Source organism: Elephas maximus, chromosome 9 (assembly GCF_024166365.1).
Source record: "Elephas maximus indicus isolate mEleMax1 chromosome 9, mEleMax1 primary haplotype, whole genome shotgun sequence".
NCBI lineage: Eukaryota > Metazoa > Chordata > Mammalia > Proboscidea > Elephantidae > Elephas > Elephas maximus.
This window is the reverse complement of record NC_064827.1, coordinates 9,922,892-9,948,835: the sequence shown is the minus strand read 5'-3', so window position 1 is coordinate 9,948,835 and position 25,944 is coordinate 9,922,892. Positions and strand designations below refer to the sequence as shown.

General features: G+C 46.1%; 1 protein-coding gene across 3 annotated transcripts in view; it reads left to right on the top strand.

Moving 5' to 3' along the window:
- DOCK8 (dedicator of cytokinesis 8) overlaps positions 1-7,079 on the top strand; it is a 214,857-nt gene extending 207,778 nt beyond the window's left edge. For all 3 annotated transcript variants that reach the window (XM_049896144.1, XM_049896142.1, XM_049896143.1), the window contains 2 exons: positions 4,550-4,720; positions 5,131-7,079. In XM_049896144.1, the coding sequence (XP_049752101.1) occupies positions 4,550-4,720; positions 5,131-5,191 (232 nt within the window). In that variant the 3' untranslated portion in view covers positions 5,192-7,079. The remainder of the gene's footprint in view (positions 1-4,549; positions 4,721-5,130) is intronic.
- Positions 7,080-25,944: the final 18,865 nt, after the last annotated feature.

Genomic DNA, 25,944 nt, shown 5'->3' with positions numbered 1-25,944 from the left:
GGTGTACATGCATATACCCATACACACACACAACACCATACATGCACCCCACACATACACACCACACACACATCATATATACACATACATATACCACACACATGCCCATACCACATCTACACCATGCACACACCACACACACACACTACACACATACCATACACACACCACATACACACACACCACACACAGGTACAGATACCACATACACACACACCACCCCCAGGCACATGCAGACACCTGGGCCCCTCCTTCCTCCCATCTCACCTGCGTTATAAAATCCACTTCTGCTGCAGTGGGACTCTGTCCTCCCCTACCTTGCTCCACCCCCACCCCCTTGGTCGGATCTTGGTCCTCACAGCGTGTCAGTGCTCTGTGGCTTTGGGGAAGGGGCACCATGCAGGGAGGGGTGCTGGGGCTGGAGATGAATTAACCAATCAGTTTCTGTCAAGTCAACTTTGACTCATGGCGACCCGTGTGTGTCAGAGACACCAGAGGTGCCTTGGAAGAAATGCCAGGCAATCTACTTCCTAAAAAATTAGCCACTGAAAACTCTGTGGAGCTCAGTTCAACTCATGGGGTTGCCGTGAGTCAGAGCCAACTTGATGGCAACTGGTTTAATGTCAGACTTAAAAGACAGGTGAGAATCCAGTTAAGTGAGTCCTTCTGGCTTCTGGGTGAGTTAAATCAAGTCCTCTATCTACAGCAGATTAATTCCATGGTGAAGATTCATTCCATGACGAGCTGAGGCCAGAGGGTTAATTTTGCCTTGGCCAGGCACCTTTCGCCTGCCCCACAGCCACATGCCCTTCTTCGCTGAAAGTGTTCAGTGGTAATTGGATTTGGTAACGAGGCCTGGAATCTCCATGACTTAACCCAAATCAGGCACCAGGAAAACAATTCAAACCACATTGATCACCAGCATCTTATAGTTTGACAGATGACAGAATTATTACTTACTGCCTGTCAGCCTAATTTCAGCCATTTTATTGCTCTTTTTAAGGTTTGTTGACTTGTAAGTTCCCTTGGGTAGAACGGTGTAAAATAAAAGGCAAGACTTCATGGTCTTTTAAGAACATGATTTTCTTCTTGGAGATTCACCACACACTGAGTGGAAGCCTATGAAAATATTAGGTCTCAGGGCCCACAAACCACAAAGTCACAATGAGGTTTAAAGATTGTCTCTTTGTCTTTAACCCTTTCAAGGCCCAACTTTTTCTGCTCTGAAATTTGTGTTGATACCATGTGTTTTCATTAATGGAAGCATGCCGAATTGTTTAGCGTTGTTGAATTTTTGGTGGGTAGTATGGATTTTTTTTTTTTTTTTTTTTTTTGCCCCTACCACCAATCCTACCCTCTGAGTTCGGAGAGACTTGGGTGGCTTTCTGTAAGCAGCTAAGCACTTAACCATTATACCACCAAGGCTCTTTATTTCAGTGACTACATTTTTTATTTCTAGAAGTTCTATTTGATTTGTTTTCGAATTTTCCTGGCCTCTTTTTTCATACTGTCCTGTTCTAATAGATTTTATGCCTTCTTTTTATCTCTTTATTAACTTGGGTTTTTTTTCATTGCTCTATTGTCTCTAATTTTTATCAGACTGATTGTTCTGCTTTTTGCAACTGTTGGCTCTCCCTCATGGTGGTTGGCTTCCTTGTGTGGTTTGTAATTTTGTCGTCATGGTTGTTGTGAGCTTATCTTTGGCGGAGTTTGGTGCTTCTATAGGAGACCTGAGTGCCCTGATTCAAAAAACGTTCCTACAAAGCAACTTTACAATTGTTTCTGTGTGAATCCAGGAATTTCAATAATCTTAGACTGGTTTTTAAGTTTATTTCCCACCTTGGAGTAGCTACAATGTTGTTGTTGTTAGCTGCCATCAAATTGGCCCCTGACTCATGGCGACCCCTTGTACAATGGGATTGGACCATTGTGATCCACGGGGTTTTCACTGGGTGATTTCTCAGAAGTAGATTGCCAGGCCTTCCTTTTCACTCTGTCTCAATCCAGAAGCTCCACTGAAACCTGTTCAGCGTCATGGCCACAGGAAAACCTCCGCGGACAGACAGGTGGTGGCTGCGTTTGAGGTGCACTGACCAGGACTCGAACCCCGGTCTCTCATAGGACAGCCAAGAATTCTACTACTGAACCTCTGCTGTCCTAAGTAGCACCCATAGGGGGATATACCGTACTTTATGCAAGTAACGCGTGCCTTCGCCACTTTTTTGGCACAGCAGCACTTATGAAAATACCTTGCAGGGGGAAGGAGTGAGCCGCTGGCAAACGAACCTAGAAGGTGCTCGTTATTTGCATAAAATCTGGTGAATGTGTAACTCACATCCGCGTGTGGTGCAGGCTCAGAACTTCAGTTTCTCAAGGCGATTTTCTCATTAATGGCCTCAGGCTTCCACTCACCTGTCTGGACGATGTACGGCATTTTCCTAGGTCCCTTGCATAGATGGGGCAGCTTTAAAAGACTCTGACTAATATGTCGGTAACATGGACCAGACCATACTCTGCCCTTCCCAAGGCTACATCACTGCTCCTCTGTGGGCACTGAGCCTCCACCAGCCTCCAGGACCTACATGCAGTCATCCCACATACTTTGGACATGTCGTCAGGAGCGACCTGTCCCTGGGGAAGGACATCATGCTGGTAAAGTGAGGGTCAGCGAAAAGAAGAAGACCCTCAACGAGATGGATTGACACGGTGGCAGCAACGATGGGCTCAGGCACAGCAAGGACCATGAGGGTGGTGCGGGACCAGGCAGGGCTCTGTTGTGCATGGGGTCACTATGAGTTGGAGCCCACTTGATGGCACCCAGCCACAGCAATAACAAGTGGCCACTGTCATGGTGTCAACACCTGCTATCACTCTGGCCTTGATTGTTCTCTTCCTTCCTGGCACCTGGGGGGGGTTTCGCTTTCTCTCCTAGCAAGTGGTTGCTGTGCTTTCCCAGCGCTCCCACGTGGATGTAGCGGGAGGGAGCTGAGTGGCATCTGCTCCATCTACCATTTTGGCCCTAAATCACAGCGAGCTGTTTGTAAGAACAACAGGCCCTAATCTGCACGACCTGGGTTTGAATCTAAGACGCACCGCTTCCTCACAGTGTTACCTTAGGCAAGCGACTTAACACTTCTGAGCGACAGAGACAAAACCAAACAAAAACCTCATGGTATTGAGTCAATTCTGACTCCTAGCTACCCTACAGGACAGAGTAGACCTGCCCTATAGGGTTTCCAAAGCTGGGATCATTATGGAAGCAGACTGCCACATCTTTCTACCGCAGAGCACCTGATGGTTTTCAAGGCCAGCCTTTCAGTGGGCAGCCAAGCACTTACACCAGGGCTCCTTCAACAGAGATAAAACTAAGATAGAAGTAGACTTTGCAGGGTTGTTATAAAGATTTGTTGTTGTCAAATCGATTCCGACTCATGGCGACCTTACGTATGGCAACAGAAGAAGACATTGCCCCGTCCTGGGCCGTCTTCATAATCTTTGATATGTTCGAGCGTGTGGTTGCAGCTCCTGTGTCAAGCCGTCTCATGGAAGGTTTCCCTCGTTTTCGCTGACCCACTACTTCACCAACCATGACATCCTTCTCTAGTGGTTGGTCTCCCCTGAAGACGTGTCCTGGAGCCCTGGTGGCGCAGTGGTTAAAGCATTCCACTGCTAACCGAAAGGTTGGCACTTTGAAACCACCAGTGGCCCCAGAGAAGAACGATACGTCAGTCTGCTTCTGTACAGATTTACAGCCTTGGAAACCCTATGGGGTCACTATGAGATGGAATCGACAGCAATGGGTGGGATGACGTATCCAAAATAAGTGAGTCGAAGTCTCACCATCCTCATTTCTAAGGAACTTTCTGGTTGTATTTCTTCTAAGACTGGTTTGTTCATTCTTCTGGCAGTGCGTGGTATAGTCAGCGTTATTCACCACAGATAATAAGACGTGTAAAACTCTGCCTGCTGCATACTAAGCCAGAAGTTCTCAGTTCTGGCTAGTTAGGCATTGATGTTCCCTGGGAAACTGTTCAAAAACAGAGATTCATGGGCGCTGACCCTCAGAGATTCTGACATCTGGGGTGGGGCCCAGAAAGCTGTAGTTTGAAAAGCCTCACAGGTCATCCTGATTGTTACCAGCTTTGGAAACACTCTCAGAGGTACTCACGAGTGTTGTTGTTGTTGTTGGGTGCTGTCAAATCAGCTCCAACTCATAGCGACCCCACGTGACAGAGTAGAACCACCCCATAGGGTTTTCTAGGGTATAATCTTTACAGGAGCAGATTGCCAGGCCTTTCTTCCGCAGAGCTACTGGGTGGTTTCGAACCGCCAACTTTTAGTTAGCAGCTGAATGCTTACTCAAGAATAAAACCCATAGAACTGCCCCACAGGGTTTCCAAGGAGTGGCTGGTAGATTGAAACCGGGCTCTTAACCACTTCACCACCAGGGCTCCTACTTAAGAATAGACGTATCATTATCTCCAAACTTCTAACAAACACATTTGAAATGAATCCGTGTTTTGCCCCCACCCTTATATTTTTAACTCAGATGTGGTGAGGCCGTGGAGAAAAACAAGCGCCTCATCACTGCCGACCAGAGGGAGTATCAGCAGGAACTCAAAAAGAACTACAGCAAGCTGAGAGAGAACCTCAGGCCCATGATGGAGCGGAAAATTCCGGAGCTCTACAAGCCGATATTCCGAGTGGAGAGTCAAAAGAGGTAAGAGCAGGCAGGGGGGTGTCTTCCTGGGGACAGGGAGTGAGCACGTGGGGCCCGTAATCAGGGAATACCCAGCTGTACTGTCATCTGCAGACCCTCCAGGGTGGGAGCGGGCACCTGGAATCAGAGCCACAGCCAGAGTGTGATCCCCCGGCACCTGCCCATGACCGCGTGGGGACCCCTGTGCGTTGGCCCCCTGCCAGCAGTCTTCCCAGGGTAGATGACCGCCTGTGTTGTTCCTGGCATCCGCGAGGGGGTCCCAGCCCCTTCCCTCTTTTCCTCTATGACTGATTTCTTCTCCTGGTGGGTGATTTTTCCTCTCTCTCCTTCTCTGTAAAAGGCTCACTGATCTTACTCACCTCTGCTTTTGTTTTTGTTTTCTTTTTCTCTCTCCCTCTTCTTCGTTTCAGAGACTCCTTCCACAGATCCAGTTTCAGGAAATGTGAGACCCAGTTGTCACAGGACAGCTAAGAAAAGCCGTCTTCACCCTTGGAGGCGCTAGGGCCCTGGAGAGATAGGACATTTCCACCCAGGACAGCCCGCAAGCTCCCTAAAACCAAGTCTGAGAGCTTTGGGGTCTATGGGACCACGGGAATTAGACCCAATGGACTTTGACCCGAAGTAGGCCATACTGGATTGAGGGTGCCTGTGTATTTATTAAAACATGTTTTCACAAGGTTGTACCACATGGGGCCTAAGTGGCTTATCCTGCTAAGTGGTCACTCACCATCTGCATGGCAAGATGACTTCCTCTGGCTTGGATTGGGACTTACAAGATAAATTGCCTAGGCAAAAATTGGAAAATTGGCCCATCAACTTATTCCAAATGAACTCACTCATCCCCTCTTTCAGGGAAGGAAGAAGGAGCTTGAGGGAGGGGCAACATTTTCCATACACTTGTGAGAGGACAAGAGGGCTACACTAGAAATCTAAAACTCCTGATGGCTACAAGTTTAGGGGAACATTCGTTACCTGCAGGGTTCTTACCCTTTTGGTAATGGTGGACTCGTTGCATGGTTATTTTTGCTTTATTAAGTTAAATGAATGTGTGTTTATAGAGCAACACACCAGAAACATTGATTTCGGAGACACATGGTACTCTGAGCCCTCAGCCAAAGCTTGTGGATGTTGCAATCACTTAAATTGAATCAGTTCCCAGTGCTTTGCGTTTTTTCTTTTCACACGCTCGCTCTCACTCACTCTCCCTTTTTTCCGCCCCCTCTGGGACCAGGTTTGTTCTATGAAAGGATAATATCTCTGCTTTCTTTTCAGAACACTGTGCCGAGTGTCTGCCTAGGTACAAAATGATATCCAGCTTTGCATTCTTTTTGGACAACATATTTCAGAAAACAGATGAACGAAGTTATTATTTGAGAATTAAATTATATATTTTTAATATGACTATCTTGACTTATACTAACAATGTAATGAGAATTACAAACAAAACGTTTCCCCTTTTGACTGATTTTTTTTTTTTTTTTAGAACTCGTAACTTTTTTTTTTTTTTTAATCACTTCAGAGAGGAAAGAGGCATAATCATGGCCTTGGTCAAAGAGTGTTTTCTAGACTGCTCCTCTTGTTCAGTAATTAGTCTTTGTGGCCACGAGGAAGAATGTAGTTTGGACATTACAGAGCTTTTTGTTTGTTTGTTTGTTTATGGCATCAGGTATGCATGAATTTATATTCTTGAAAGAGGGCATTTTTTAAAAAGTAACCAAAGCTTACTAGTTTCACTGCCTTTTTTTAGTCATTGGGGGAAGAACTCTTTCTAAAATACATTATACATTTAATTGATTAAATGAGCAGACAGAGCAAAATTTTATTCCACGTGTATTTTTATATGTATTTAGCACCTTCTGTGTGGGATATACTGTCTGAGACATGTGGTCATAAAACATTGTTGCTGCCCGCCAGTGCCTCTCAGTTCATATGTGTGTGTCCGTAACACAAGACAGAGCAGAGCAGAGCCCATAGAAAGGAACCTTTTCTGAGTGACTCAGGGATGCCTGTCATTGTCAACACTTAACTATATTCTGCCTGAAAACAGAAGGGGCTCTGAGTTATGTAGAAGTCCCTGGGTGGTACAAATGGTTAAGTGCTCGGCTGCTAACTGAAGAGTTGGTGTTTTGAGCCCACCAGAGGTGCCTTGGAAGAAAGGCCTGGCTATCCCTTCTAAAAAACCAACCATTGAAAACCCTATGGAGCACAGTTCTACTCTGACCCACATGGGGTTGCCATGGGTTGGAATTGACTGGGTGGCAACTGGGGTGGTTTGGTTTTTAAGCTGTGTAAGTCTGGCTATAAACCCTCATGACCCTAATGATCTAAAATGTTCCTGATTAAATGTCCCCTATGTTTAGATCCCTGGTGGTACTTTTTTGTTTTTGTGTTATTTTTTTGTTTTCTCTCTTATACCACGGTGGGTGCCACTTGCTGCTTAAGTGAAGAACCGTGTTCATTGTCATGTTCCTGTCCCTTAGCCCAGTGCTCAACACACAGAAAATCCATTGCTGTCAAGTCAATTCTGGCTCATAGCAACCCTATAGGACAGAGTAGAACTGACCCATAGGGTTTCCAAGGAGCGGCTGGTGGATTCAAACTGCAGACCTTTTGGTTAGCAGCCGTAGCCCTTAACCACTGCACCGTCGGGGCTCCCAGCACACAGAAGACAATAAATATCTGCTGCATGAGCAAATGATTGAATGAAGTGTAAATGAATGGAAGGTGCGTCTGCCTGCTTCTACAACATCGCCATTCGACAGAACGAAAATGCAAGCCACGTACCCAATTTGAAATTTTCTAGTAAAAAGAAATAGGTAAAATTACTTTTAATAATATATTTTATTTAACCCAATATATATATATAATATTATTTCCACATGTAACCAACATAATAATTATTAATGAGACATCTTACATTCTTTTTTTATACTAAGTCTTCGGAATCTGGTATTTTACACGTACACAGCACATCTCCATGGGAACTGGCCACATTTCAAGTGCTCAATAGCCACATATGCCTAGGGACTATCATATTGGATAGAGCAGTTCCAGAAGGTTCCGGATTTTCAGACTTGATGCCTGTGATCTGTTGGCTCAGCATATAGATAACCAAAGTAGGAGGGAGGGTATCTAAATAAAGCAAGAATGACAGGGTCTCAGTGAGAGCCCGTGGGCTTGCCTAGGAAGGAAGTTCATGGCATTGGGGAGTACGGACGAGTCAATATTGACTTTGGCTGCTCTTACGCTCTCTGGGCTAACACCACCCCACCCCACCCCCACTCTTTCCTCAATTCCACGTAGTTTAGGTGTCCTTTAAGCATCTGTTGCCCAGCAGTCAATTCCAATTCATGTTGACCCCATGTGACAAAGTAGAACTGCTCCATGGGGTTTGCTAAGCTATAATCTTTATGGAATCAGATTGCCAGGTCTTTCTTCCATGGCACTGCTGGACGGGTTTGAACTGCCAAGCTTCAGGTTAATAGTCCAGGATGCAAACCATATGCGCCACCCAAGGGCCCGTTCTTTAAGTAATAGTTATAAAGTGGGGGCATTGCTGCACTTGTTTAAATAATGACACAAGCAAAGATCTTGGGCATTGGTCATCTGATTTTGTATTTTAAATATGGGGTGAGGAAGGAAGCATTTTACACATTCCTAAGGAAAACCCTCAATGAGATGGATTGATACAGCGGCAGCCACAATGGACTTAGGCATAATGACAATTGTGAGGATGGTGCAGGACCGGGCAGTGTTTCATTCTGTTGTACATAGGGTCGCTGTGAGTCGGAACTGACTTGAAGGCACCTAACAACAACAACAAGGGTAAAGCAAATGAAGGCCTTTGTCTCCTGAAAATGACAGCAACTTATAGGCCATAATAGCCATCTTGACTTGACTTTGGAAACCCCTTCTACCATAGCTTATAGAAGGGACCCTTCTGATGAGCTCCATGACTCACCTTCCACGAGGTCATGACCGCCACTCTGTCTCCTAACATCTCAGGAAAATGGAACGTGGGTATGCTACACAGATCTGATGGGGCTTCCATGCCACACGTTGTCCGAAATGCCATCATCCTATTCTGTAAGGGATGCTTCCGACGACAATAGATTTATTTGGAAAAAAAAACCTTTTAGAAAAGCCATTGGTAATTGCAACTGCAAGTATGTTTCCAAAGACAGGGAATCTTTGCTTTCCTTTGAATGTATTTTTAAGTGCTTGTGATCCCAAATGTTGTAAAGCTACCATTGTTTAAGTACCGTTTTACAAAAAACAAACAACAAAAAAAACTAAAGGCTCTAGTACATTTCCAGAATGCCGGGCAAGTCCACAAGTGTCCCGTGTCTTCTTTCTTGGGCTTAAGGCAACGTTTCCCAATCTTTTTTATATCATGGGTGTAAATACATCTACTGCTGCATAACAAATTACCCCAAAACTCAGCATCTTAAAAAGGCGATAAACATTTGTTATCTTACCCGGTTTCTTAGCTGGGTGGTCGGACTTGAGGTCTTAGCTATCTAGTGCTGTTATAACAGAAATACCACAAGTGGGTGGCTTTAACAAACAGAAATTTATTCTCTCACAGTCTAGGAGGCTAGAAGACTGGATTCAGGGTGCCAGCTCCAGGGAAAGGCTTTCTCTGTCAGCTCTGGGGGAAGGTCCTTGTCATCAATCTTCTCCTGGATTAGGAGCTTCTCAGCTCAGTGACCCCAGGTCCAAAGGATGCGCTCTGCTTCTGGCACTACTTTCTTGGTGGTACGAGGTCCCCCTGTCTCTCTGCTCATTTCTCTCTTTTGTATCTCAAAAGAGATTGGCTTAAGACAAAACCTGATCTTGTAGATTGAGTCCTGCCTCATTAACATAACTGCCACTAATCCTAACTCATTAACACCGTAGAGGTAGGATCTACAACACATGGGAACATCACATCAGATGACAAAATGGTAGACAACCACACAATACTGGGAATCACGGCCTAGCCAAGTTGACACACATTTTGGGGGGACACAATTCAATCCGTAACAAGGCATTTTATGGGGCTGCAGTCAAGATGCTAGCCAGAGCTGCAGCTGTCTGAGGGCATGACTGGGGCTGGAGGATCTTGGAATCAGGTGGTTCATTTACATGGCTGGAAAGTTGATGCTGGCCATTGATGGGAGACCTCAGTTTCTCTCCATGCGGGCTTCTCCACAGACTGCTTGAGTTCCCTCAAGGGGAGGCAGCTGACCTCTCCTAGCGGGGGTGATCCAAAGAGGTGGCAGTATAGTTCCTGACCTAGCCTCAGAGGCCATACACTCCCATGTCCACCATATTCTGTTTTGTACAAGGGGGTCACCTCATCCAGCCCACATTGAAGGGGAGGGGAAATAGGCTCTACATTTTGAACAGAGGAGTGTCAAAGAACTTTTGGACATTTTAAAAACACCATGTTGTTGTTAGTTGCCGTCAAGTCGAACTCCAACTCATGATGACCCCATGTGTGCAGAGAACTGTATTCCACAGGGTTTTCAAGGCTATGACCTTTCAGAAGCAGATTGCCAGGCCTGTCTTCCGAGGTGCCTCTGGATGAACTCAAAACAATAGCCTTTCAGCTGGTAGTTGAGTGTTTAACCATTCACACGGGTATGTGCTAAAAATTTGTGTTTTTGTTATCTGACTGGGGTAAGTGGACAAGGCTACCTGCTGCTGGAGATAACCACCCTGGCTGCCCCAGTCCTTCCTAGAGGGACGGGTGGTCAACATCACGGAATATCTATAACCCAGCACACTGGTGCACCAGGGCATACCACTTGGGAAGTACTAGCCTAAGGGCAGGTCTCAGCTGGGAATGTTTTGTGAGTGACAGAAACCCAAACTCAGGTTGGTATTTCGGGAGGCAGTGATAGAGTTTATTGGATCACTTAACAGAACCATCCCGAGGTAGTGCTGGCTCAGGGCCAGTTTGATTCAGGATGCACACAATAATATCCTGGGCCCAGTTTCATCTCTACTTCTTTTGGTTGGTTCTATCTTCAGACTTTCCATAGTGGTCCATGGAAATTCAAGGCTCTCCCTTCAAGGCGAAGGCAGACCTCAGTGTCACACCCTCGCACCACCAAGTCCCACAAAGAAGAGAAGGTCTCCCAGTGTTCCTAGTGGAACTCATTGGGTGCACACTGATTGGAGAGCTTCGTGCCAATCAGGGTTCTCCCCTGGAGCTAGATGTGGGATTGATATCACTCAAACCACATGGTTGAGGGTAGGGGACTAGAGGTTAATCAGGGAACCAGGAAGAAAGGGGAAAGGAAGCTAACCACTGGCCTCACTGCAAGGCACCTGGCTTTAAAGCAGCCTGCCTTCAGAAGAGTGGAGACCAGGATTACAGCTTATGGAATAGAATGTTCTCGACCACTGGCCTAGCAGGACCCTCCCTAGAGGAGGACATGCAGTATATGAAGGAGGAGTTTTCTGTTAGATGCTACTGAGCTGGCTCTGGCTCACGGAGACCCCACATACAACAGAAGGAAACATTGCCTAGTCCTCGGCCATCTCCATGATACTTGGTATCTTTGAGCTCATTGTTGTGGCTATTGTGTTGATCCATCTCATTGAGGGTTTCCCCTCATTGCCACTGACCCTCTACCAAATATGATGTCCTTTTCTAGCAGTTAGTCTTTCCTGATGACGTGTCCAAAGTAAGCAAGCTGAAGTCTTGCCATCCTCGCTTCTAAGGAGCATTCTGGTTGTATTTCTTCTAAGACTGATACGTTCTTTCTTTTAGCAGTCCATGGTATATTCCAATATTCTTTGCCAGCATCGCAGTTGGAATGCATCCATTCTTCCTCTGTCTTCCTTTTTCTTTGTCTGGCTGTACGTGCATACGAGATGATTGAAAAGGCCACGGTTTGGGGTGGGGACAGGAATAGATGCAGGGAGGGGTGTCCTTGTTGAACCAGTAATTCATCTTCTAGAATGTCCTGCCAGAAATGGAGCCAATGATCAGGAGTCACAACTATAGAGCTGAAGGGGGAGTGGCAGCGGGAGACGAGAGAGGATAACAGGAAATGAAGAACATTGGGCTGAGAGGGAAAAGTCAGGTGTCAGGACTGTCTCTTGCTCATCATTGTCTCCCCAGTGCCTGACTCACAGCAGGTACTCAAGGAATGTTTGTAAATGACAAAAGTAATGAGTGAAGGTGGCCATCGGTGACACTTCCTGCCAGACTATTCCCTTCCTGCACCTCTGAGGTAAGAGCAGCACCTAACAGAGGGTAGGAGTCCCTAGGTGGTGCAAATGGTTAAGCATTCAGTTCCTAACTGAAATGTTGGTGGTTCGAGTCCACCTATAGGTACCTTGGAAGAAAGCCCTGATGATCAAGTTTCTGAAAAATCAGTCATGGTGTACCTATGGAGCACAGTCCTACTCTGACACACGTGGGGTCTCTGTGAGTCAGAGTTGACCTGCCAGCAACTGGTTATCATTTTTACAATGGTGGATAGGCTACTAGGATCAATTGGCTCCAGAAGAACGGCTTTCCATTCACTGTTGACTTTGCCTATTACCAGGGCGTTGGCCAGAATTAAGAGGATTTCCCCTTTTTCTGCTACTTTCCCTTGAGCCATGCTATTTGTAGTAAGTCTTCCTCTTCTCTGTAATCTTAAACCCAGCCTCATGGAGCCTGATTGAAGAGCAAGCTCTCTGATGATCAGTAGATGTCCAGCCATGAGATGAGTGGAGGAAGCGATGCATAGCCTTGGTTGAAAACACCTGGAGAGCAGTCCACATTCCCTGATCCTGGGGTCCTCATGGCTCCCCTGGAATGGTGCTTCTGAACCCAGTTCTGCTCCTACATTGATGGTGATTTTTGTGGTATCACTTGACAGCTCCATGGCTTCACTTTTACTATTTTTCCCACAAATCGGAAGATTGCAAATCACTGGTACAAGGACAAAACCAAACCAAACCCGTTGCCATCAAGCTGATTCCCGTTCACAACAACCCTATAGGACAGAGTAGAATTGCCACATAGGGTTTCCAAGGAGCACCTGGTGGATTTGGACTGCCAATATTAACCACTGCAGTAGCAAGGATAAGGAAGCAATTTTTAAGGGGTTAAATGGTAGAACGCTTGACTGCTTTAAAGGTTGGATGTTCATATTCACTCAGATGTGCCTCAGAAGAAGGGGCTGGTAATCTGCATCCAAAAGGTCACAGCCTTGAAAACCCTGCAGAGCACAGTCCTATTCTGCAACACATGGGATCACCATGAGTCAGAATTGTCTCGACTGCTGGGATAGCTCTGAACCACCATCCATCTGTCAGTGTGTTGTCCTGTGGTGGCTTGCATGTTGCTATGATGCTGAAAGCTATGCCAGCAGTATTTCAGATACCAGCAGGGTCACCCATGGTGAACAGGTTTTGATGGAGCTTCTAGACTAAGACATACTAGGAAGAAAGGCCTGGCAATCTACATCTGAAAATCAGCAAGAGAAAACCCTATGGATCAACCCAAACCAAACCACTGCCATTGAGTGGATTCCAGCTCATAGTGACCCTATAGGATTTCCAAGGCTGTAAATCTTTACAGAAGCAGACTGCCAAATCTTTCTCACATGGAGCCGCTGGTGGTTTCGACCTTTTGGTGAGCAGTCGAATGCTTTAACCGCTATGCCACGAGGGCTCCATCTATGGATCACAACTGAGTACTAACTAATACTGTGCTGGCAGAGAGCCCCCTGGGTTGGAATACACAGTGGTGGTAACAATGGACTTGAGCATACCAAGGATGGTGAAGACGGCACGGGATCGGGCAGTGTTTCATTCTGTTGTACGAGGGGTCTCTATGAGTCGGAGCCAAGTGGACAGCAACTAACAACAGTAACAGCATAGCTCTAAAGATTAGGATTCAGAAACCAGCTCCTCCACCCCATCTCTGCTCAGCTCCTTTATGCAATGAGAGAACATGGCATGGGTAAATAAATTGCTCTGTCATCCAAAAGGATTATCAGTGACATTAGCGAGATAATGAAGAAGACTCTAACTGCCCAAAGCCTCTGGTCCTCGGTCTCTTTTTCTCCCATCCTCCAGCCCTCTAATTTGCCTGGTCTCTACCTCGCTGAGCGTCGGGTTTTTCACCGCGAAATAGCCATGAGTCGCTCTTTCTTTCTTCTGGTGGATTCTAACTGCCGACCTTTTAGTTAGCAGCTGAGCTCTTAACCACTGTGCCACTAGGCTCCTCCCGGTTAATAGGAAGAAAGAGAGGACAGGGCAGCCATTGCAGAGTTACTGTAAGGAAGCTGACGTTGCTCGTGTAGAAGCCAGGTTTGTCTGCAGCCCGCCTGCTGCGCTCCATTGGCTCCAACTTAGTACCCAGGAGGTGAACGTCTCTAGGTGCATATTAAGAAAAAGTTTCTAAAGAGGATTGTATGGATCCAGGGCCGGATTACCCAATAAGCAAGGTACATGTGGGCCCAATTGTGCCTTCCCACCAATCTGCACTGCACAATTTCACCTGTAGCCCACTACTTCGTTAAAGATGTGGTGAAACCTATGCGAAATTGCTCACCACAGATTAGCAAGTAAATACAATTAAGCCCTTGTGTGCCTTGCTCGGAAACCCTGGTGGCATAGTGGTTAAGTGCTACGGCTGCTAACCAAAGGGTCAGCAGTTTGAATCCGCCAGGCACTCCTTGGAAACTCTATGGGGCAGTTCTACTCTGTCCTATAGGGTCGCTATGAGTCGGAACCGACTCGACGGCACTGGGCTGGGTTGGGTGCCTTGCTCAGTGCAAGCCTCTGGTTATTCCGCTCCTGCAAGGATCCCAACTATTAAGAAACCCAATGACCCCATTCCACCAAGAATTGAGCGAGGGTTACCTCAGGCAGCACCACAGTTAAATGGGGTTCCAGGTCACGGGGTTCCCTGCAGTGCTCTCTGCTTTCAGCCTATCATCAGCGAGCGGCTGGCAATCAGGGAAACTGAGGCTTTGCACAGCAGGAGCCCAGAGATTCCGGCAAGCTGGGCGAAGCTTCTCCCAAGAGTTGTGAAGCTGCAGGAAAAGGAGTTGAAGCGGGAATCAAATTGTGGTTGTTGTTGTTAGTGACCATAGAGCCGATTCCACCTCATGGTGCCCCGAGTGTGCACAGAACCGCTCCATAGGGTTTTCAAGGCTGTGACCTTTCAGAAGCAGATCGCCAGGCCTTTCCTGTGAGGTGCCTCTGGGTGGGTTGAACTGGCAAACTTTCAGCTAGTAGTTGAGCACTTAACTGTTTGCACCATTCAGGAACTCCTGGGAATCAAGTAAAACCCACTAAAGCTCTGTATGGCAGGTGGATATAGTTCTAAAATCCCTTTCCTGGGCCCCTCCAGTTGGGAACCCAGACCGGTACCACTTGCTGTCAAGTTGACTCTGACTCATGGTGACCCTGTGTGTGTCAGACTAGAACTATAGGGTTTTCAATGGCTGGTTTTTCTGAAGTGGGTTGCCAGGCCTTTCTTTCTAGGTACCTCTGTGTGGGCCAGAACCTCCAGCGTTTCGGTTAGCAGCTGAGTGTGTTAATTGTTTATACCACTCATGGAATCCTGGGAACCCAGAAATGGCGGCTAAACGTGTACCTGGAGTGAAACGGAATGGAGGTGAAGTGGATGGTCAAAAGGTTTTCCTGGTCCTCGCCTTGATTTTGGGGGTGAGCTTAAGAATTGCTTCGGCCAAGAGCGTGTGGCAGAAGTGATGCTGTGATGTTCCAGCCTAGACCTTAAGAAGTCTCATAGCTTGGGAACAGCCTTTCCAAGGTAAGCCAATTGTTCTATATTCACCTGGAGCAGCAGAGAAAGGAGACCAAGGAGTCGGAGGGGAAACTGGACTGCAGGTCTAACTGCCTTCGTGAACTACTGCCTCCTTAGCTGTGAGACCAGAAGAGCTGGGTGGTGCCTGGATTCCATTACTGAACATTCTGATCAATGAATCAATAGATGAATCCTGATTAAAAGGAGAAAAATATGTGAAACAGAATTTCAGAATCTTGCAGAATCCAGGCTTACTGGATCTATTGAGGCTGGAGGAACTCCCAAATCTGTCGCTCTGAGAAACTCTTCAAACCATGAACCAAAATTATCCCCTGAAGCCATCTTTAAACTAATGAAATGTTTAGCTAAACTAGTAAAGAATGTTCACCATGAGCATTGTGGTCTTTTCAGGAATTATTTTTATGAGATTCAGTTGTCCCCAGTAACTCTTAGGCATAGATGAGAAGTTTAGGGACAGGGAGTCTAAGCTGAGGTGGTGGAACAGGGTGGGTAGAGACAGCGAGAATGGTGACCCAATGGGAAGAGTGTGGCCAGTGTCACTGAACTGAACATGCAGAAATTGATGAAGGCACATATGCTCTGCTGTGTGTATTTTCACTAAAGTTAAAATAAAAAAAGAAGGCAGCTGCTAGCTGTATTCACCCTCTTGGAGCTCTGAGCCACCGTGGAAAGAGGTCCAGCTACAATAGCTCGCTGTATAAGTTGCAGGGGCTGGTACAAACTGGAAGGAGCCCTAGTGGTACAGTGGTTAAGTGCCCCGTTGTTAACCGAAAGGTTTGAACCCACCTGCCGCCCCACGGGACAAAGACATGGCAGTGTTCTTCCCTAAAGACTTACAGCCTCGGAAGCCCTATGGGGCAGGTCTACTCTGTCACATGGGGTCACTATGAGTCAGAATCGACACTACAGCAACAGGTTTAGTACAAAATGAGGATGCAGGGAACCAACTCTGAAAATAGTATGAGGCCCAGGGTGTGCACATCTAGAACTTTCTCTATCCTCTGCCTCAGGTCACACAGCCATCAGCCTAGGACACCAAGACACCATGTTGGAAAGGAGGGCAGAGAACAATAAAAGAAAATAAATAAATAAATAGAAAGGAAGACTCTTTAAACCAAACCCTCTTTCATACTCAGAGACTAAGATACAGTTAGTGGTGAATACGGAGAGAGCCCCTGAGGAAGACTTGCTGGGTTGTGGAAAACAAGTCAGTGACACACACTCAGCACAGCTGAACGTAGTTTGATAAACTTTGACCCCATTATATGAAGGCAGTTCTACTCTGTCCTGTGGGGTTGCTATGAGTCAGAAACGATCAACGGCAACAAGTATATGAAGGGGAAACAAACGGGCAACAACGACAGCAAGAAAAATAGAACTCATCCATAACCCTAACACGCTAAACGACCACTGCATTTTTAAGGTATTTCCTTTCTACTTGGTTTGCATACCCATTGCTGTTAAGTACGTTCCAACTCATAGCGACCCTGTAGGACAGAGTAGAACTGCCCCATAAGGTTTCCAAGGCTGTAAATCTTTACGGAAGCAGACTGCCATATCTTTCTCCCATGGAGCAGCTGGTGGGTTCAAATAACCAACCTTTCAGTTAGTGGCCTAGAGCTTAACCCCTAGGCCACCTGGGTTCCCTACTAGTAATGCATGTTAGATAGTTGTAACCATACCACTCACATAATTGTATATCATGCTGTAGTTAAAATTCACCCAAGTAGTTTTCCATGCTGCTGTGTGTCTTCTTGATCATCAGTGTTAATAGATGGATGAGCTGATGGTCAAAACTCTGAGGGCTGCAAGTCACATAAGCCCAACTTCAGCTGGCTTAAGGAAAGGGGGGATTTCAAGGAAGAATACCAGCATTGTCCACTGAACGGAATGAGAACTCCAGGAGCCAGACGGCCCTGTGGGCCTGAGTGCTGGGATTGAGGGCTGGATGTCACCAGGGCTCCTCAGGGCTCATGAGTCTTCCAGGTCCTCCACATGATGAGGGCCACGTTCACCTGCAAAGCTGACATCTCTGTCACTCAGCTCTCCACTGGAAAGGAAGACAAAATCTAAGGGGAGGCCCTTTGGCTGGCTTGGAGCATGTGCTGTCCTGGCCCAATCACTGTGGCTGAAGGGACGGATGCTATGGCCTTTTCTGAGTTGATTTTCTACCCCTTTGATGGGCAGAAGCCCTGAGCCCTAGTGGCACAGTGGCTAAGAGTTCGGCTGCTAACCAAAAGGTCAGCAGTTCGAATCCATCAGCCACTCGTTAAAAATCCTATGGGGCAGTTCTACTCTGTCCTATAGGGTCACCCTAAGTTGGAATTGACTGAATGGCAATGAGTTTGGTTTGGTTCTTGATGAGCACAAGGGAGAAGGTGGAATCTGTTAATAGAAAGATAATATCTAAATGTTGGGTCTCCCACACATAAATGTTCCATAATTTCTTTAAACATTCTATTGCTTAATATTTAGGTCATTGTTGTTGTTGTTAGGTGCCATCGAGTCGGTTCCAACTCACAGTGACCCAGTGTACAACAGAATGAAACGCTGCCCAGTCCTGAGCCATCCTCACAACTGTTGCTACGCTTGAACCCATTGTGTTGCAGCCACTGTGTCAATCCATCTCGATGAGGTTCTTCCTCTTTTTCGCTGGCACTCTGCTTTACGGAGTATGATGTCCTTCTCCAGGGACTGGTCCCCCCTGATAACATGGCCAAAGTATGTGAGACGTACTCTCGCCATCCTTGCTTCCAAGGTTGTACTTCAGGTTGGATCCGATTATTTTCCGATTTAAAGTTATTTAGATATAGACCACCTCTTCTCTTGGACTCATTACTTACACGAGAAGGGAATTCCATATTAATTGATCACCTCTGTACCAAGAAGTTAGCCCTGCTGCTCATATTTCCACTAGTCACTTTTTACAAACGGAAGCAGAGGCTAAAGGCGCTGGACGACACGTTTAAAGTTGTCCAGGAATGAGTGACATGGCCAGAACATGAACCTGAGTCTCTGACTTGAAAATCTGCATCTCAGGATTAATGGGTCGGTGCAAATTGCAAAGGACAACAGTTTTCAGAATTATACATAGGCTATACTGTCAGTTAGCACCGAGTCGAGTCTGACTCATGGCGACCCAGGGGTGCTGAGTAGAACTGCTCCATAGGGTTTTCAAGGCTGTGACCTTTAAGAAGCAGATCACCAGACCTGTCTTCTGAGTCCCCTTTCAGTGGGTTTGAACTGCCAGCCTTTCGGCTAATTGTCGAATGCTTAACCGTTTGCTCTACTCGGGGACTCCATTTTAAAAAGCTGGGTAGGATAAAAACATATTTAATTTTGTATTACAATTGAGTAAAGCTGTGATATTTATTTACAGCTCAAGGAGAAAAGAAAAAATTCAAAAGATCTTCCATTTCTGCCATTCCAGCAAGTCCTTTTTCTCAGACTAGCCTGGGGCCTTCCCAAACTTTGGTGTTCCCACAAGCAAGTCCATGACGATACTGCTTTCGGGAGCCAATACCATATCCTCCTGTCTCTGCTTGCAAGAAAACCACAGGGCCCCGTAAGTATAGTTGGTGTTGGTGTTAGCAGTGATTTATTTTACAGCCAGTTCTCCAGATGGCCCTTCCTAGGGTGATCGTTTTTCCTAAAAACAGAAAAATCTCAATTTTTTTTCCCCCTCATCAGGTTATAAGAGATCTGCAAACCACTCAGGCAAAACTAGAACCGAAAACTTTGACAGAGTTCCTTTAAGACAGAGAGCAGCTCCGAGACAGCATTCCACCTGGTAAATAATTGCTGGGGTTGCATTCCTGTGCATTCAGGCAGGCGCTAACATCTATGTGGCAAGCTGTGAAAATGTCTGGGCCTGGTGGGGCCATGGGCGATAAGATCTCCTGAGATCCATCATATTCTCCCCGCGCCGACTTCTGCAGTGCTGGTGCCTCCCCGACTCTGAAAACGCCCCCAGCCAGGCTAGCCAAGACGAACATAAGATTATTCCAAGATGACAGAGAAATTTCCTTCTTAAGGACAAAAGGTTGAATGGACTCACGCAGCCCTTCTTCCAGAAAAGTGAAGAGGCTGTTGGCCAACGTCATTTGTAAATAGCTGTAGCTGAAGAACAAAGTCAAATGTGATCCAGGTTACCTGCCTTTTTCCCAAAGAGCAAGTTGGGAAAGGTATCCACATGTATACAGTTGAGATACTTGCATAATATAAAGATGCATGTAACTATATCTTTAATGTTGATTAAAGGCTTAAATCAACTTTGTGCTTGAATGCTCAGGGGTGGGACAAGCCTTAAGTAGTGAAGCATGAGCCACCAAAAGGATTTAAAGAAGTTAATGTGGAACAGGTTGGTTTCAGCTGGTTGTCTGTGAAGTACCATTTCCATCTGGGAAGAACTTTTTTTTACTATTGTGGTAAATGGTAAAAGTATCTGTAGCAAATATTTGCCATTTCAATATTCTTCTCATGTACAATTCAGTGTGATTCATTGTGTTTATCATGTTGGCTAACCAACACCATTATCTGTTTCCAAATTTTTCCATCACCCTTAATAGAAGGTAGTGCCCATAAGCAATGAGTCTCCTTTTTTCCCTCCCTTCTACCTGCCCCTACCCAAAAAACCAAACCCACTGCCATCAAGTCGATTCCAAATCATAGTGACCCTATAGGACTCTATAGAAGTAGAACTGCCCCACAGGGTTTCCAAGGCTGTAAGCTTCAAGAGAGCAGATTGCCACACCTTTCTCCTGCGGAGCAGCTGGTGGATTCCAACCACCGACCTTTCAGTTAGCAGCCGAGTGCTTAACCACTGTACCACCAGGACTCTTCCCCCTGCTGCTGGTGACCACTAATAAACTTTGGTCTCTATCCTCCTGCCTATTGTAGCTCTTTCTTATAAATGGGATGGTATAAGATCTGTCCTTCGTGACCGACTTTTGGGGCCACTTCTAGGAAAATTACCCTTGCCACTGAACCACCAAGGCAAATGAATTCAATTTTTAAGTGAAGAGGGTTAATTCTAAAAACCAGGTGATCAGAAGTGAGGAAGCAGAATCCCCTTAGGAGTTTGAGTTTGTCTTCCAGACGACTTGGTATTTGTAGTACGTACTCGTCATTGGTGGCGGTGGAGGCAGCCCTCAGTAGCTGAGGAGAATAATTGCTCCCGGGATCCGTGCTGAGCTCAGTACATGCATGTCCTCACTCGTCTCTGCACAACAGCCTCTGAGGTGGGGTCCATTATCATCCCCACTTTAGAGATTAGCAAACTGAGGCTCAGAGGACTTAAAGAACATATGTGCCCAGAGTCATAGAGCTAACGAGGGTGGGAGAAGCAAACCCCTGTCTTCTTTACCTTTTTTTTTCCTTTTTGATTTTTGTATTGTGGTAAAATGTATATAACATAAAACTGACCACTTTAACCACGTGTGTGTGGCATTCCATGTGTAAACACAGACTGCAGTACCCAGAGCTCTGCCCTTTCCCTTTGATGTGCACCCCGGCTGCCCAAGCAAAGCTCCCAGTTGATGTGTGTGAATTTGTATCACCCGTTGTTACAGATTTGTGCCCCCCAAAAATATGTGTTGTAAATCCTAATCCCTGTACCTGTGGTAAAGGAGCCCTGGTGGCGTAGTGGTTAAGCGCTCGGCTACTAACTGAAGAGTCGGCGGTTTGAACTCACCAGCTGCTCCTCGGGAGGAAGACGTGGCAGTCTGCTTCCCTAAAGATTACAGCCTTGGAAACCCTATAGGGCAGGTTGGAACTGACTCCCCAGCAATGGGTTTGGTTTTGGTTATACCTGTGGCTATAATACCATCTGAGAATAAATTTTCTTTGTTATGTTAATGATGCAGTATTAGAGTACGCTGTCTCTTAAAGCGATCGCTTTTGAGATATAAAAGATCAGATTAAGCAAACAGCAAGAAAGCAGACATGGCAGAAGATAGATGCCACCCCACATGAAGTTCACCAAGGACCTGAGAGCCAGAAGCTGAAAAGAGACTAGGACCTTCCCCTAGAGCTGATAGAGTTGACCCGGAGAGAGAGACAGCCTTCCCCTAGAGCCGGCGCCCTGAATTCAGACTTCTAACCTCCTGACCTGTGAGAGAATAAATTTCTGTCTGTGGTATTTCTGTTACAGCAGCGCTGAAGTACTAAGATACCCACTCTTCAAATTGTTAGTGAGGCATTCTCACCACAGTAGCGTGACCTGGGGCGCTTAAACAAACAAAAACTCCCCAGGTCCCAGCACAACCCCAGCAGGGAACTGGGTTTAATAGGTTTGGGTTTGGACCAGAGATGGTGTGCTCTTGAGAGGCCTTGGGCTCTAGCGTGAGGCGGAGTGAGGACACCGGCAGTGAGTGGGGCTGAGGGCCAGGGCTTGGGCTGACTGTCACCTCTTTGAGCCTTAGCCTCCTACCTGTAATATGGGGGTGAGAGCCGTGTCTGCCTTACAGGGCTGATGCGAGGACTGAGCTAGGCGGGAATGAGGGTGTGCAGCCATGGTTAGGCCCTGGTCTGCTTTCACAGCCTTGTTGCTCCACAGTGAAATCAAAGTTCACGTGGAAAGACCATGTGTTTGCGTGAGAAGATCTATCCCCTGCTCGTTTGTCTGTTTGCTTTTTATTTTTTTGCTGTTGTTTTTCATAGTTTGATTTTTTAAATTGTTATTGTGGTGAAATATGTCACAAAAAGTTCGCCATCTTAACCATTTTTTAGCGTATAACTCAGTACATTGACTACATTCCCCGTGCTGTGTAACCATTACCACTATCTATCTCCAAAACTTTTTCATGGCCCTAAAAAGAAACTGGGGCCCTGGTGGCAGAGTGGTTAAGCACTTGGCTGCTAACCAAGAGGCCTGCAGTTCAAATCCACCAGCTGAAAACCCTATGGGGCAATTCTACTCTGTCCTGTAGGGTTGCTATGAGTTGAAATCGACTCAACGGCAATGGGATTTTAAACAGAACTTCAGTACCACTTAAGCAGTAACTCCCTAGGGAATTGCTGGTGGTATAGTGGTTAAGAAGTATGGTTCCCAACCAAAAGGTCGGCAGTTTGAACCCACCAGGTGCTCTTTGGAAACTCTAAATAGGGCAGTTCTACTCTGTCGGATAGGGTCACTATGAGTCAGAATCGACTTGATGGCAACAGGTTTGGGTTTTTTTTTTTTTATCCCCTCCTCCAGCCCCTGGCGACCACTAATAAACTTTGGTCTCTATGCATTTGCTTATTCTAGATATTTTATATAAATGGTTGTTGTTGTTAGGTGCCTTCAGGTCGGTTCTGACTCACAGCCGCCCTACATACAGCAGAATTAAACCCTGCCTGGTCCTGCGCCATCCTCACAATCGTTGTTATGTTTGAGCCTATCGTTGCAGCCACTGTGTCAATCCATCTTGTTGAGAGTCTTCCTCTTTTTCCATATAAGTGGGGTCATATAAAATTTGTCATTTTGTCTGACTTATTTCAGTTAGCTTCATGTTTTCAAGGTTCTTCCTGGTTTTGACAGTGGGGTGGAGGAGGCGGTTGTGCAGACATTCTTGGTAACTTGCTAGCCTCCCCCCCACACACTGTTTCAGAGTCATGAAGACAAATGCCTTTCAGAGCCAGGCAGGTAACAGGCGTGAAGTAGCTGAGATAACTATAGAATAAGGAGAGCTGAAAGCAGGCATGGAGAGAAGATGCCTGGATGAAGCGCATTCAAATTCATTAATAATGGCCATCGCCACCACCAAGGTGCTGGCCCAACGGTTCCACCTCCTCCAAATGCAGCAGGTGGGCTAGCAGTTTGTACCTCCAGGAGCTCCATCTGTAGCTTTGCTGCCAACAGTGACATGTATCCAGGTCAGACCCTTCCCTGCTTCTGCACAGGTGATCCAAGAGCAGTGCTTCCCCTTCGATCCGTCCCTGTGAATGGTCCTGCAGCCAATCCACAGACTTTTTACCCATTGCCGTCAAGTGGATTCCAGCACATGGTGACCCCAGGTGTGTTAGAGTAAACCTGTGCTCCATTAGAGGCTTCAATGGCTGATTTTTCAGAGGGAGAACACCAGGCCTTTCTTCTACAGTGTCTTGGGTGCGTTTGAACCGCCAACCTTCTGCTTAGCAGCTGAGAACACACCATTAACACACCTAGGTCCCTGTAGACTTGTTCGAGGTAGACAAACAGCCTGGTGGTTGAAAGCTCACACATTGCAGACAGACCCGGCCCCCAGTCTGACTCTACCCCAGACAAGCTGTGCAGCCTTATTTAACTTCCTTCAGCCACAGTGTCCTCACACATAAATGCGGGCAACAAGACTATCCAGTGTTCAGAGTGGTGGCGAGGATTAAAAGAACAATGATGTAGAGCACTTAGCACATACCTAGCTCTTAGGAGGCACCTGGATATTTTGTGGTGATTTTGCCATCCTTTAAGAAAGAAGAGCCTGCAGCACCGTTTCTCCCTGTGCCCTGGAAAATCAGGTAAGCTGGAGCCATATTGTCACCCTGCCCCATTACCTCTGCCCTCCTTTGACCCATGGTCCCAAGCAGTGGGAATCAAGCCTGAAAGAGACAGTGAGAGATGTGATAAAAAAAAATAGAGGGTATAAAATGACAGCAAACAAAGGTGCTGATTTGTCTCTCCCATAGGGCTCCTCTCATAGCTCACCTGTGGGCCCCACGGGTCACTGGGCAGCACCGAGCCTCAAACAACACAGCAGGAAGGGCTGAGGTGTTTAAGTCCCGAGAGAAGGACCTTCTGGATTTATGTGTGGATTGCTACTCTCTGTATTTCAAAGAACAAAATTCCAGCATGGTTCATCCCACCTTCACTGGCCTTTTTTTTTTTTTTTTCCTTTTGTCTCATTGCCTTTTTTAAATTCCTTTATTGCGGTACAATATCTATAACATAAAATTTGCCATTCCAACCATGTTTCAAAATTGTGCTTTAGGTGAAAGTTTACAGTGCAAATTAGTTTCTCGTTCAAACATTTATACACAGATTGTTTTGTGACATTGGTTGCAATCCCCACAATGTGCCAACACTCTCTGCCTTTCCAACCTGGGTTTGTCCTGTCCATTTGTCCAGGGTTCCTGTCCCTCCCTGCCTTCTTGGCTTGGCTTTTGGGCAGGTGTTGCCCATCTGGTCTCGCACACTCGGTTGAACTAAGAAGCAGGTTCTTCAGCTGTGCTGTTTGTTTTTTAGGTCTGTCTTTTTTTTTTTTTTTTAATCTTTGGCTGAAACGTGGACTTCAGGAGTAGCTTCAGTTCTCAGTTAGCAGGGCATCCGGGGGCCATGGTCTCAGGGGCTCCTCCAGTCTCTTTCAGACCAGTGAATTTGGTCTTTCCTTTTAATCATTTTTAAGTGTACAATTCAGTGACATTAATTATATTCACAGTGTTGTACACCCAACTCCGCTACTGGTTCCTGAAACTTTTTCATCCCCTCAAACAGAAACTCAGGGCCCCTTAAGCAATCACTCCCTCCCCCTCCCCACAGCCCCTGGGAACCACTAATAAGCTTTGGCCTCTATGCATTTGCCTATTCCAGATACTTCATGTAAGTGAGATCATATAATATTACTCCTTTTGTGTCTGGCTTATTAGCTTAGTATAATAATGTTTTTAAGGTTTTCATCCATGTCATAGTATGTATTAGAACTTCATTCCTTTTATGGCTGAATAATGCTCCGCTGCAGGGATAGGCCATGTTGTGTTCATCCATTCATCTATTGATGGACACTCGGGTTGTTTCCACCTTTCAGCTTTTGTGAACCATGCTGCAATGAACATTGACATACAAACATCTGTTTGAGTCCCTGTTTTCGCCTCTTTTGGGGTATATACTTAGGAGTAGAATTGTTGGGTCATATGGTGATTCTATGATTAACTTTTTTTTGTTTTATTTTTGAGTAGAATTTTTTTTTTATTGTTGTACTTTAGATTAAGGTTTATAGAACAAGCTAGCTTCTCGTTAAACAGTACACATATTGTTTTATGACATTGGTTAACAACCCCACAACATGTCAACACTCTCCCTTCTCAACCTTGAGTTCCCTGTTACCACTTTCCAGGCCCTTCCTGCCTTCTAGTCCTTGTCCTTGGGCTGGTGTGCCCCTTTAGTCTCATTTTGTTTTATGGGTCTGTCTAATCTTTGGATGAAGGGTGAACCTCAGGAGTGACTTCACTACTGAACTAAAAGGGTGTCCAGGGTCCATACTCTTCGGGTTTCTCCAGTCCTTGTCAGGCCAGTAAGTGTGGTCTTTTTTTGTGAGTTAGAATTTTGTTCTACATTTTTCTCCACCTCTGCCTGGGACCCTCTATTGTGATCCCTATCAGAGCAGTCAGCAGTGGTAGCCGGGTACCATCTAGTTCTGCTGGACTCAGTCTGGTGGTAGTTGTGGTCCATCAGTCCTTTGGACTAATCTTTCCCTTGTGC